This window comes from Apus apus, chromosome 13 (assembly GCF_020740795.1).
Source record: "Apus apus isolate bApuApu2 chromosome 13, bApuApu2.pri.cur, whole genome shotgun sequence".
Taxonomy (NCBI): Eukaryota; Metazoa; Chordata; class Aves; order Apodiformes; family Apodidae; genus Apus; species Apus apus.
In genome coordinates, this window is record NC_067294.1 from 3,329,649 (window position 1) to 3,341,733 (window position 12,085).

The 12,085-nt window shown below is 47.2% G+C and overlaps 1 protein-coding gene across 1 annotated transcript; it reads right to left on the reverse strand.

Moving 5' to 3' along the window:
* Window positions 1-2,632: 2,632 nt before the first annotated feature.
* Window positions 2,633-11,857, reverse strand: CXCL14 (C-X-C motif chemokine ligand 14). Its single transcript, XM_051630798.1, has 4 exons — window positions 11,577-11,857; window positions 10,593-10,698; window positions 5,985-6,095; window positions 2,633-3,770 (listed from the first exon to the last, which is right to left on the reverse strand). Exons 1-4 carry the CDS (start codon window positions 11,638-11,640, stop codon window positions 3,755-3,757), a joined length of 297 nt encoding a protein of 98 aa, XP_051486758.1. The 5' UTR covers window positions 11,641-11,857; the 3' UTR covers window positions 2,633-3,754.
* Between the last annotated feature and the right edge of the window lie 228 nt (window positions 11,858-12,085).

Consider the following 12,085-nt stretch of genomic DNA (forward strand, 5'->3'; position numbering starts at 1 on the left):
GCTGAGGAGCTGCAGTGTTCCAAGGCAAACTGAGCACCTTCCAGGGAGCACTTGGCTATTTGTGGTCAGAGGCAAATGGGTGAATTGCAGCCACAGAGGGTTTCTGATGAGGCAAACACAGGGTTGGTGAGACTGCAATGGTGATCCTCAAAAATAGCCACCTCAGGGAACATTTCTGTTGCTGTAACACTGCCTTCAACTTCCTACCTGGGGTTGGGGGGTGACCAGTGCAAACCCCCAGCTCCCTCTGATGACTTTACCATCAAGCACCACTTTCAATCCCACAGTCCTGACGAGACCTTGTTAGTGTGGAGCCTCCTCACCCCCCCATGGATGTGGTCAGGAAAGGTCCCCATGCCTGTAGCAATCTGTCATAGCTTTGTGCCTTGATTTAGTGACCCTGGAGGAGCTGGGGCACAGCAGGCAGCTGGGCCTGCTGAGAGCACCATGTTGTCTGGCGCAGACCACTGAGCAGCTATTGCTTCTTAATAAACTTCTTGGCCATTGCTGACCTAGACCATATATGAGCAAGTGAAAGGCAAGTGGTGAAAGGATCTGTATAATATTACTAATCCCACGTAGCACTCTCACTGAAAAGGCAAGGCAGGTCTCCCTGCTATTGTGTCCTTTCACTGCAGCTGTTTGGTTCACCCATGTGCTTTTATTAAAATAAAATCTGTTCATGCTGTTCCTGCATGTGCAGCCTGTGGGTGCCCAATGGCTCAGGGGACGGATGGGGGGGGCTTGGAGGTCTTGTGCACAGGGCTTGGTGTTCTGTCTCTCTGTGCTCCTGGCTGCAGTCTGTTGGGGAGAAGCTTTGCAGGCTGGATGGGGTGGGCAAGCAGTTGCCAGCTCCCTGCTTTGGAAGCTCTGTGAAGGTTTGACATCCTTGTGATGTAGCATCAGTTCTTGAGTAAAGGAGCTGTAGGGTCTGCTCATGCTGCTCCTGCACCCCAGGATGGAGTAGGGTCCTGGCTTATCATGCAAATATTCAGGCTCTTGGGAAGGTAAACTGGTAACTGGTGAGCAGTTGGGGCTGGCTGGTGCATGCTCAGGTCATACTTCAGCTTAAATTTTCAATCCCAAAGCACAAAGGTGTGATCTGTATATTAGGGAGGTTGGACTGAATGTCTCCTCTGGCTGTGCATCCACAAGTTGCTGGGAAAAACCAAGGCAAACCTCCAGGTTGCTGCTGAATTGTGTATGTTTTTAAATACTTTGGCAATGAAGAAAACTAGTTAGTATCTTGAGTGTGTGGCAGTTACCTTCTGACCTGGTGTGTCCCTTTACAACTGCAGGATCAGGGATGGCAAAGGAAGCTCCTGGGAGCAAAACAAACCTGCCTGGAGTTGTGGTTTAACAGGCTTGGGAAAAGCAGCTTGGAGTGACAGTTTTTTCTTTTCATGGTTTCAGTTCCTGTTCCCAAGGGTTGTTTGGTTGGAAGAAGAGATTTCAGGTTAAAGGGAACACATGGAGCAAACCAAACAGTTCTTTTTCTTTAATCACCTATTCTAGCAAGAAGGAAAAAGATTATAATCGGTTTCCTCTGTGCCCAGTTTTAGCTGGTGATTTTGGTCTGGTAGATGAAGCCAGAGATGAGAGTTGCTTGTGCAGGCTCTGCCCTGTGAGGTGTGAGTCAGAGGACTGTGTCTGGGCAACTGGAGCTGTGCCCAGTGTTCCCCATGGAGTCTTAACCACCTCTTGTGCAACCATATCCATACTTTTCCAGGAAATACATTGCCCAGTAGTAATAGGCATAAACTTTTTCTTGAAGTCTGTTGCTGTGTTGAAATCAAGGCTCCTGCAGGAGAAACTACTGGTTTTGTTGAAATGCGACTCAAGGAAGGAGAGGGGCAACTTGGCCCATGGGTCTGGGTTTGCATGGAGATTGAGGTCAGATGCTTAGCCTGAAGCGGGGCCTTGTGGTCCATATCCCCAGGGGTTTAATTTCTTAAATAAACCAAGATCTTTCTCAAGCCTTTCACTAACAGGCAGCTGAAGCTCAGAGCTCCATCCTTGTGCAGAACAGGAAAATGCTATGAAATCAATCAGCTCCTTCTCCTTTGCCTCTTTCTGTCAGATTATTACCACAATAAATACATTCAGGGAACACCAGGAGGTTTTCATGTGTTTAAATTCTTGCTGGTTTTACCCTTCCTATCTGTTGCTTTCCTTTCCAGCAGTGCAGGATCCTCGCTGGGTGCAAAATCCCTCCCTTTTTGCTCACAGGTTTTGTTGCCTGAATTTTGTTGTACAACCTTTCCTAATTGAACCAAGCTCTTCTCTAAATCCCTGCATTCTACTTGTTTTGTATGGATCCAGAGTATTTGATTTGCATTATTTAACATAACACTAGACCAGTGCTACGGGCACATGGCATTGCCCTTCTTTATGTAACAAGATTCCTCAGCATTTGGGTAAAGACCAAATCCTAAAATGAAGAAGGGAAGTAAATAGGACTGGAATAATGTTTGCAAATACCAGTGTCATCAAGATGCCATATTTGTAAACCAGCACCTCTGATTCAGGTTGGTTTTTTTCCTGAAACCAATTCACCCAATCAAAAAAAAGTGAAGTTAGAAGTGGCTGGAGTTCTCTGAGGGCTTAAGGAAATTTAAGAGCAATTGACAGCTTTTTTTTAAATATATTTTTTATTACTTTTTTCATTTGTCTTAGAAATATGAAATCTGCATGCAACCTTCTAAATATTTCCAACATTTAAATAGCATATGATAATTTAGCAGTACAGTACATTATACAAGAGGATAATGTAGGGAGACTTCCTATAGTGTATTTACAAATGAAAAGGTAGTTGTGTTATTTTAAAAAGAGGAATGCACTGCTTAACATGGAAGTATTACATTCAAAATAATGAATATGTTGTATTGTGACTAAAACATAGATAGGTATTTATATGTTTGCCCTATCACATTTTTCATAAAAAGGTACCTTTTAAAGGCTTTTTTTGTTGTTGCTACAAATCTAGGAAATCGTACACAATAGTCTTGAAGCTTAAAATGTCTCAGTACTGAAGCCACAGACTTTCTGTAAGAACTGAGAAGAAAAAAAGAAAAGAAACCCAAGCATTTTTTAGTAATAGAAATGCTTTCTAATGCATGGAAGGTGACATGGGAGATGTGGGGTGCTTCGCCTTGCAGCAAGACCTCAAGTACAAGAGGTATGCAAGTGATCTTCTTGCTCATCTGACAGGCTGAGGGACCTCCTTTCTGCAGTTACAGCCCCCACATTTCAGTGGCATCATCCCCAGCAAACCAGTGTTTGCTCCCTGCTTTGCCCAACTACAGTGGAGGCTGCAACCATGAGCAACAACCACGGCACCAAAGCTTTCTCACTGCCAAGGGGTGAGGGACAGGGCTGTAGAAGACCTTCCCAACCATGGCTATCTGTCTAATGAGCTTATAAAGCTCGATTGCAATCATAGTGAAGTATGAATGAATAACAATCAAAAATAATAAAAAAACCCCAAACCTAAAAAACTTCTTTAAAATGAAAAGCATGAGGTTTTTCCCCTAATCTCAGTACAGAGCAGACGGGTGTGAAGTCTGATGTGCAACAGATGCTTGTGAAATCTGGAAGCCTTTTGCACGTGGCTATAAAATGTAAAAACTGACCCTCGGTAAAAAGTGCTTTATAATAATATAGATTTTGTGTCTGTGTGAGAGACATAATCTTATGCAGAGCCCAGTCCTATGCCAGCCAAGGGAGTCTGCTCCGTTCCTCATGCTGCTTCCTTTTATTCTTCATAAACCCTAAACAGGAGGAAAGCCAAGAGCAAGATGTTGAAACTAGGAATGAAACAACTCTATTCCAAATAAAAGAATAATAAAATAATAATGAAAAAAAAAAAAGCCCTCTTACAAACAGCAAAATCAAATCAAAACAGAAACCAGTTTTTTAGCCTCTGCTTAAGTAAATTGGGAAGGAAGTTCTTGACTTCAGCAGTCACTGGATTGTTATCCATAAAGCATCTGGGAGGGGGGCTGGACTTTGACCCCTCTGCTTCTTGTAGTCATGTGGTGAGTTACATGCTCTGCCATGATTATCAGGATGCATAAGATGAAGAAATCCACCTCTGCTTGTACACTTGAATCACTGGGAAATCCCTGTGTCCTATACAAATGTTGAAGCACGTTGTGAGCTGCACGTAGATGCTAGATTCACAACATTTGCTGTTTTTGGAATAATATTACTCAATGTTATTCTTCTAATTTACACCCTGAGGAGACCACTTGGCAGACTTGTTTGCTGAACACTCCTAGTTGTGCAGGCTCTTTTGGTGAAAGTGGTTTGCCATGGCATGGGAAAGCCAGGGGCAATGCTGTTCTGGGGGAAGTTCACGTATGTGCTGTAGTTGACTTTAAATTCCCTGACTTTTCCTGGGGAGCAGTGCAGTGGGTCTGGTACAGCTGGTGCTGAAGGCACTGGCAAATTGTGGTGAGGATTTGGTGTAAAGTTGGATGAGGTTTTGTGCAACCTGATCTAGTGGTAGGGTTCCCTGCTCATGGCAGGAGGGGTGGAACTTGATGATCTTTGAGGTCCTTTCCAACCTTAATGACTCTATGATTCTAAATAAGGCTTTTTATGGCTGGAATAGTCACTTGATGCTCTGCTGCCCTGCTTGTCCTATTAGCTGTGTCAGGGACCTGCTGGGTGGGCCCATGCCAGTGCTGGGCAAGGCTGGAAAACCCCCAGGGGTGCTCTATATCCTTCCCACGTGTCCCAGGCTGGTAGTCAGAGCCCTGGGGATGCTGGACTCATAACCCTTTGCCTGGCTGCAGGTATGGTCCCTAGCTACTGGCTGGATTATGGGGGAAGCCTTGAGCTGACCCTTATTTTTGGGCCACAGATGAAACCATGAGCAGTGCAGGCAGGAGCTTGTCTGAAGCACAGGGACCATGTTCCCTGCTTGGGGCATCCATTTCTCAGGGGAACCCTGCACATTTGTTTCCTGGACACAAAAGCCTGGAGCTGAGAATCCTTTGTCATCTTAATGATGGCCTTATTAAAAAAAATAAAGGAAAAAGAGGGGAAGAGAGTGTAAATCCGTGGTTATGCAATAGCTGGGGCTTCCCATGGGCTCTGTTTGTGAAGCAGCAGCCAGGAGCTGGCAGGGAGGTGAGGAGCTGGCTGGGGGACATTGCCCCTGCCATGGGGGGTGTGCTCGGGGGGTGTGCCCCTGGACCTGCTGAGAGATGGAGCTTGCTGCCCCCATTCGAGCTCCACTTTGAGGAGCAAATTCCCCATCAGTTGAGGAGGATCAGGGGTTGGCGGAACTCCACCGCATGTGGAGGGTGTTTCTTGGCCATGGCTGGAGAGGCAGTAGGAGCTGTGCAGTTCTCCTTAGTTACAGATGCATCCATTAGCTATCAGGAGTTCATGTTTCTCACTTTCTCCAACCTATGACTGGCTTGCAGAAAAACCCACCCCAAACCTCTTTGCAAAGGAGAAGGTGGCAGAGCATCTGACCAGCCAGTTACTGTTTTTCTGGGAATGATGCAGTAGTTAAAACTGGCAAAGGTCTGTGTCACCAGGAATCGAAGATTTCTGTGGTGGTGTGATTCAAGGGTGACAGGGCACCCTCTTCCCAGCTCTGCTGACTGCTTTCCTTGTGACTGTGAGGAAGTAATTTAGCTTTTCATCTTGACTCTTTACCCATTGAAGGGAGGCAAGTGTGTGTAAATAACTGAGAACATCAGCTGATGAACAGTTTAACAGAAAATAACTACTATTTATAGTCAGAACAGCCTAATCCTAAAATATAAGTGAGAACTGCATGTGGCAGGAAAGAAGTAACATCAAGAACATGTATTTAATTACCAAAAATATGGTTATAAATTAATCCTTCATTCTGAATGGAGCCTTTGCAGTGTGTGCATTTTCCTGGGCTCTCTCTGAATGCTGCTGATTGCCCAACTTGCCACCAAGGTTTTCCCCTCCCCCCATTCCAGCCAGTTCCTACTCACCTGCCTTTCTCTTTCCATACTCTGTACCACTTGAGCAGCCTCACTGTGTTCTGGCGTTTGGGGTTCAAGCAGTGCTGCTGCTCCCCTCGCACCCGTGTCCACAGGGTCACGCTGCAAGGCAAGAGAAAACGGTGATGGGGGTGGGGGAAACCCCCTCCCCTGCTCCCACTCCAGGCAAATGCCCAGATCCATCAGGGAGGTCTCACCCAGGTGGGCAGCGGAAGAATTTCTAGTGTTTTAGGGTGGATCTTTGAGTTTGTTGTGATATCAGAGCAGATCTTCAGCTGTTACCCATCAGCGCAGTGTTGCCCACTGTTATCCTAGGCTGGACCAGATGAAGACCTACCTGCTGGTTTTAATCATTGGGTTTGCTCTTCCTGTCTGTTGGAGATCTTATTTTGAGCTTAATAGCTGATTTAATTAGGGTTCATTCAGGCAACCACAAGGTCTTTGCATGAGGAAATGGTTCCTTTACACTCAACACTGTGGCATCCAAGAGAAAAGATCAGACCTGGTTCATTAAGTATTTTTTCCTGTTTTCAGCCCACAGTATTTTAAATACTTGCACATGGCAGGGTGTCTGTGTGCCCAACAGGCCAGCTCTGAGCCCCAGGCAGGCAGTCCTGGGGGCTTCAGCCTTCTCTGATCATAGACTGATCCCTCTCTCCTTGCCAGCAGCGGTGGTTTCGTGTCCTTTTGTTGCCAGGACAAGCTGTGCTGGGAGGAAACACATGGCAAAAGTCTTCCCATCATTTTAGGTTTCTTCCTATGGAGCTTAGTGAAGCCCTTGCTGGTTGGTCTGCCACAACCCAGGTGACACAGGAGACCCCGAGCTGCTTCCCAAGAGGATGCCTTTCCAGAAATGTCAAGACTGCTTTCACAATTTTTTCTTAATTTTGTGATTTTTTTAAAAAGCCAGAACAACACAAACAACATTTTTAATTGGAATTACTGACTTTCTGGAAACACCATCCATAACAGGGAAAGACAGTTTTTGGCCTTAACTAAAATATTATAATGGAATAATTTGAACACTGCTAGAGACAGGAATAAAATAATGGCATAAACCCAGAAATATCCGTGCAATACTGGTGGACTTATTTTGTGAATTGGTTCAGAAAGGAGCTGTTTATCTTCTAACACAAGCAAAAGTCCCTTGCAAACTTTCTCAGCTCACCCACCCAGTGCAGAGGGGATGTGCCTCACTGGAAGTGAAGTTGCCTGCAGGAGCTTGCTGAGGGTCTTGTCACATTTCTTATTTCAGTGTTATCCAAGGTGCTCCAATAGCTCTTTCCACTCAATTAACATTCTTTTCCGCTCCCCTTCCATCAGGTGTGAGCTAAGTCACCAAAAGATTAGGTGTGATTTTCCAGGTTGTTTTCTGGGAAGCAGTGGGAGGCCACCAAGAGTCTCCAGCTGCAGAGCTTGGCATGGGAAGGGTCATTGTTAAAATTCATGGACTGTCTCTGCTCCAAGAGTGCCCTTGGCCAACCTCTCTGGGTATCAGCATGTATCTGAGATGGGGAGTTTTCCTACAGCTTTGAGAGTGGAACTAAACCAAGATGTGCAAATGTTAGGGCACTCAAGGTCATAATGAAGTTTGTCCATCCAGCAGCCACCTTCTCGGTGGTGCCATCTGTGCTGGTTGATGCCAGACCTAGGCTTGGGTTTCTTCTCTGATGGGTCAGAGAAGGTATTTCCAGAAAGTGATGGACAAGTTGAATCACAGGAGCACCTCTGAAAAGCAGCAGGTTTTAAATTTGCAACAGGAGTGAAGGAGGACTGTTGTGGATTTCCCAGAGGCTGCAATCTGAGGATGAGGAGATGCATGGTTTGCTTCTCAGGTGAACAACCAGAGCTTTTCTCAGGCTGAGATGTGTTGCTTTGACATCACACGTAGGTTTTCTGCTTTGATGCTGGAGGTCGGACAGCAGAGGAGGTGTTCCCAAGGCAGCCCCATGGTCCCCAGTGGTTCCTGTGCAGTCCCTGGTGCTGTGGGCACAGGGTTGGGTGGCAGCAGTTTTGGGCACCCTGAGCTGACCTGGCCCTGCTCTTGGGGATGCTGGTCCAACAGATGTAAGGGCATGTGCCTAACAAGAGCCACTGAGAGAGTCAATATCTTGAGCAAGGAGTTGTCTGGATGGGCTGCAAGAACTGGGTTGGAGAAGGAAGAGAAGCACCAGAACTTACACCTCCAGTGGGGTTTGGGACATGAGGTCACTCCAGGGCATGCACAGCCCTTAGCTGCCCAGGGCTTGGGGGCTGCAGCCTTCATCTGGGGTGTCTGAGGGTCCCCATGCTAAAGTCATCCAAGTACATCCGTGCCTCCAGGGCTGGGATCAGCACACTTGGGTCAGACTCTGACACCCCAGCACCTCGTGCCTCTGCTTGCCTCATCTGCAGGGATGGTGGGGCTGTACCTCTGCCTGCAAACACCCTGTCCCCAGGGTCAGCAGGGTCCTGGCTCTGGTCCCTTGGCCCTGAGCCTGTGCAGGGACTGCCATCCTCCTTGGCTGGCCCTTGAGAGAGGCTCCCAGGGGTGCCCATTTTCCATGGGCTGCTCTCACCTTAACATGTTCCCCCATTTGGTGGGCTGGATTCTTTTAGGAAGGAAGAGTTAAACCTCCTTCTTGTTTTATGCTATTTTTCCTCATTCTAGGATACAGCTACACACACAACTGCTGCTAGATGTTCTGTGAACCTTGACAGGTTTTGACTAGACTGAGGACTCCATTTAGCTGCCTCCTACCCTGCATCACAGCTCTGCAGGGTGGGTTATGGCCAAAGACAAATTCCTTCCTAAACAGCACCCTCATAACTACTTTTTCCTCTGCCAAATATAATTCATATCATGCTTCTCCCATACTAAACACCTTTTGAGAAGGGCAGGATGGAAACCAGCTTCAACAACTCATTTTAGATGATCACCGCAGCAACAAAAGCTCAGTTGCAGGAATTTAGCTCTTCTGTGCCTCGTCCAGAGACTCCCAGATCTATTGGTTCTTGGAATATTAATTTCAGTTTGCTTTCAGTGCTGACTTCAGACTGCCTTAGGGTAGCTGGAAAGGCAGTAAGGGCAGCGGGTGAGTCCTGCCTGCCCCGTGGGCAGTGATGGGACAGCTCTGTTCCTGCAGCTGCTGCAAACCCAGGGCAACCCTCTGGGCTTGGAAAGCATCACTCAGCATAGCTATCCAGCTGGGAAAGCAACCTGCTCCTGCACTGCCTTCCAGCTTTCCTGACTTTCTGATTGAAAGCGGAATGTGGCATTAATGAGATTTATTTTATGCCCCTCCCGGCCACCAGCTGCTCTCAGGCTAATGCCTGGAGTAGGATGTGAAGAGTTAGTGCTCCTCTGCACCATCCTTTTGCTGTTGAAAGGTCAAAGTAAACAAAGTGAAGCTGCAAGGAACTGATTTAGGCGGCGATGCTCTGCAGGGGTTTTTCTGTTCAGGTCACCATCAGCTGATTTGGGATTCAAAGAGATGGGTCTGATTTCATTGCTTGCCATGATGCTGGTGTAAATCTGGAGGAAGCCTAAGGAAGCTGGACTCTTCGTTCCTCCTCCACAGTGTCTGGCAATTTCTGTGCGGGCAGGATCAGGTTCCTGTGGTATCTCCTCTTTTGTGCCAGTCTGATGAGCAGGATTTGGCCCCGTGGGCATTACAGAGCACCAGGGCTGGTATGCAGCAGGACAGGACTCCATGAGATCCTGCTGTGAAAGCACCTTTCTAAGATTAAGTGCATGGCAAATGTTCAGTGAGGGAGCACAAATGCTGGAGTAAATCAGTCCGTGGTGTTCTGGGGGTGCAGCTGCTCCTGGGACCATTTGTCCCCTCTTAGGTGGCTGAGGGGCTCTGTGCAGTCTTCCTGGCTCATCTGCCTTTCTGGTACTTATCCAGCCCTGTGTGCTGGTTGGATGGTATTTTTTGGGGGGGATCTTAAGATATCCAAAACAGGACAGATCCCCCCCCAAAAAACTGCCCATATTTAAAAATCTAAAAAAAGCCCAAACCCTCTTCCTTTTGAGCCAGTCATCAGCAATGTCCAAAATCCCCATCCCTGCCTGGGTTCAAGGAGGTATTTCATTACTGGGAGATTTCATGGCTTGCAGTGAGATGGGGATGAAAGTGTTCTCTTCTGTGCTAGGTAAACCCACTGAATGCAAGGGGGTGGCTCGGGGGCAATGCAGGCAAAAATCTGATGCTGGTTGGGATGAATCTTTCTTGGAGAAACCACCCTGGACCGAACTCTGCTCGTGTTCTTATTCTGCACACCCCAAATAACTTGAGGAAATAGTTGTGGATTTTACACCAGGCATCTCGGAGTGGGATCTGTTCCTATCTTCACTTGAATTAATAATTAATCTTTTATCTCTATTTGTTCTGTAAATATTTCTTTGAGCAAAACAATTATGTTGAAAAATAATTGCCTGGTTTTTTTTCTGTCAGAATTGCCCTTCTTATTGCATCTGATCTTGCAAATGCCTGTTCCCACAAATTAGCATGCCAGGGCATGAGAAAAACAAAGAACAAAGAAGGAACTTGCAGTATAAGGTAAAACAATTCAGCTGACAGGGAAACAGAAAGCAAGAAATGAAGGAAAACTTACATAATCATCTCTTCCACGCAGAACGGGTACCTCGGCTTTATTTCCAGCTTCCGCACGTTAGAGAATCTTATTTTAGGACCTTTTCTTGAACACTTGCATTTTACTCCTACAAGAGAGAGCATTTTCTCATGTGCCTGCAAAGCCTCCTGCATACCAAGCACCCCTTCCCCGCCAGCCTGTGTGCACACACAAACTTCACTTTGCTCGTTCGAGCCCTGGTGGGAAAAACTGAGTTTTGTAAACTGAGTTTTGTAATGCTGCTGAGCTTTTTTTTTTAATTAAAAAAAGAGAATATTTTCTTTGCTGTATCCCAGGAAAAGATAGTGACTCTCTGGGCAATATGTTTTAGAGCACTATAGATGGTCTGAGGCTTTGTAAATATGAGAGATTTTAAAGTGCACCTGCTGCGATTAAATGAAATTGTATTTAACTAAAGGAAATGAAAGAGTCAGAACTCGCTTTAAGCTGAGGAAGCAAAGCCACATCTCGGCTGCTTTCTTGTTCACTTACAGCTCTCTTGGACTTTCTAGGACTTCTAGTCACTTCTCCTCTCACGGATGCTGTGGTGCATTTGCAGCCAGACAAAAGCTGAGGGGTTTTGAACCATCATTTCTGTGCACAGTAGAGAACACACGCTGGCACACTCACTGGAGTTTGTGCTGCCACATCCAGCTCTGCTTATTTTCCCTCTGGAAACCACCCTCATTTTTGAAGGAAATAGAAAAGCTCTATCCCTGAATAACAGAGACCACGGCATGACCTCCCACACCCTGAGCTGGGGCTTGCAATGAAGGCTCAACTTCGTGGCATCTATTTTACCTCCACTCCCATCTTTTAAAAAAATCCTCCCAGCTCCCTTACCCACAGATACATCACTTTACCCAAAGTGCTGGGGACAGCTAAATCCAACTCGGGGCTATCAAGAGCCAAATAAAGACTGGAAAATCAAAGAGGTTTACGTGGGAATAAGAATAAACCACTTACCTTCCACGCTGGCCAAGCACATCGCAATGAGGAGCAGGAGCAAGGCTGCTGTCAGGAGCTTCATGGTGAGACAGCAGGTACCTGAAGAGGCGCCGGGGGTTTTAAAGTGTTTAAATGTCTGTGGGGTCGGTCCCCCAGCTCCTCGCACCCCGTCCCCGGTGCTAGATGTCGCCGGGGAGAGGACAGCAGCTCCCAGCTGCCCTGGCGCTGCCTGCTCCTGCCTGCGCTCTGCCGCTTGCCTCCCCTTGTCCTCTTTTAAAACAGCTCCCGCTGCCCTCGCTGCCGGCTCATTAATATGCAGAGCAACTCCGCGGCTCCCTGCGCAACCTCAGCCCCTGCGGGGAGGGAGGGGACCGCCACCGCTCCTGCCCCGGGGGTCCCCCCTGTACCCCTCCCAGCATCCCGGGGGTGGGAGCGCAGGGGATGGGGCGGCGGCTCCTGCCCCGCCGGGACGTTTCTCACCAGAAGGAGGTTTTGCTGGGGAGGTGTAATTTTGTGAATAGAGCTGC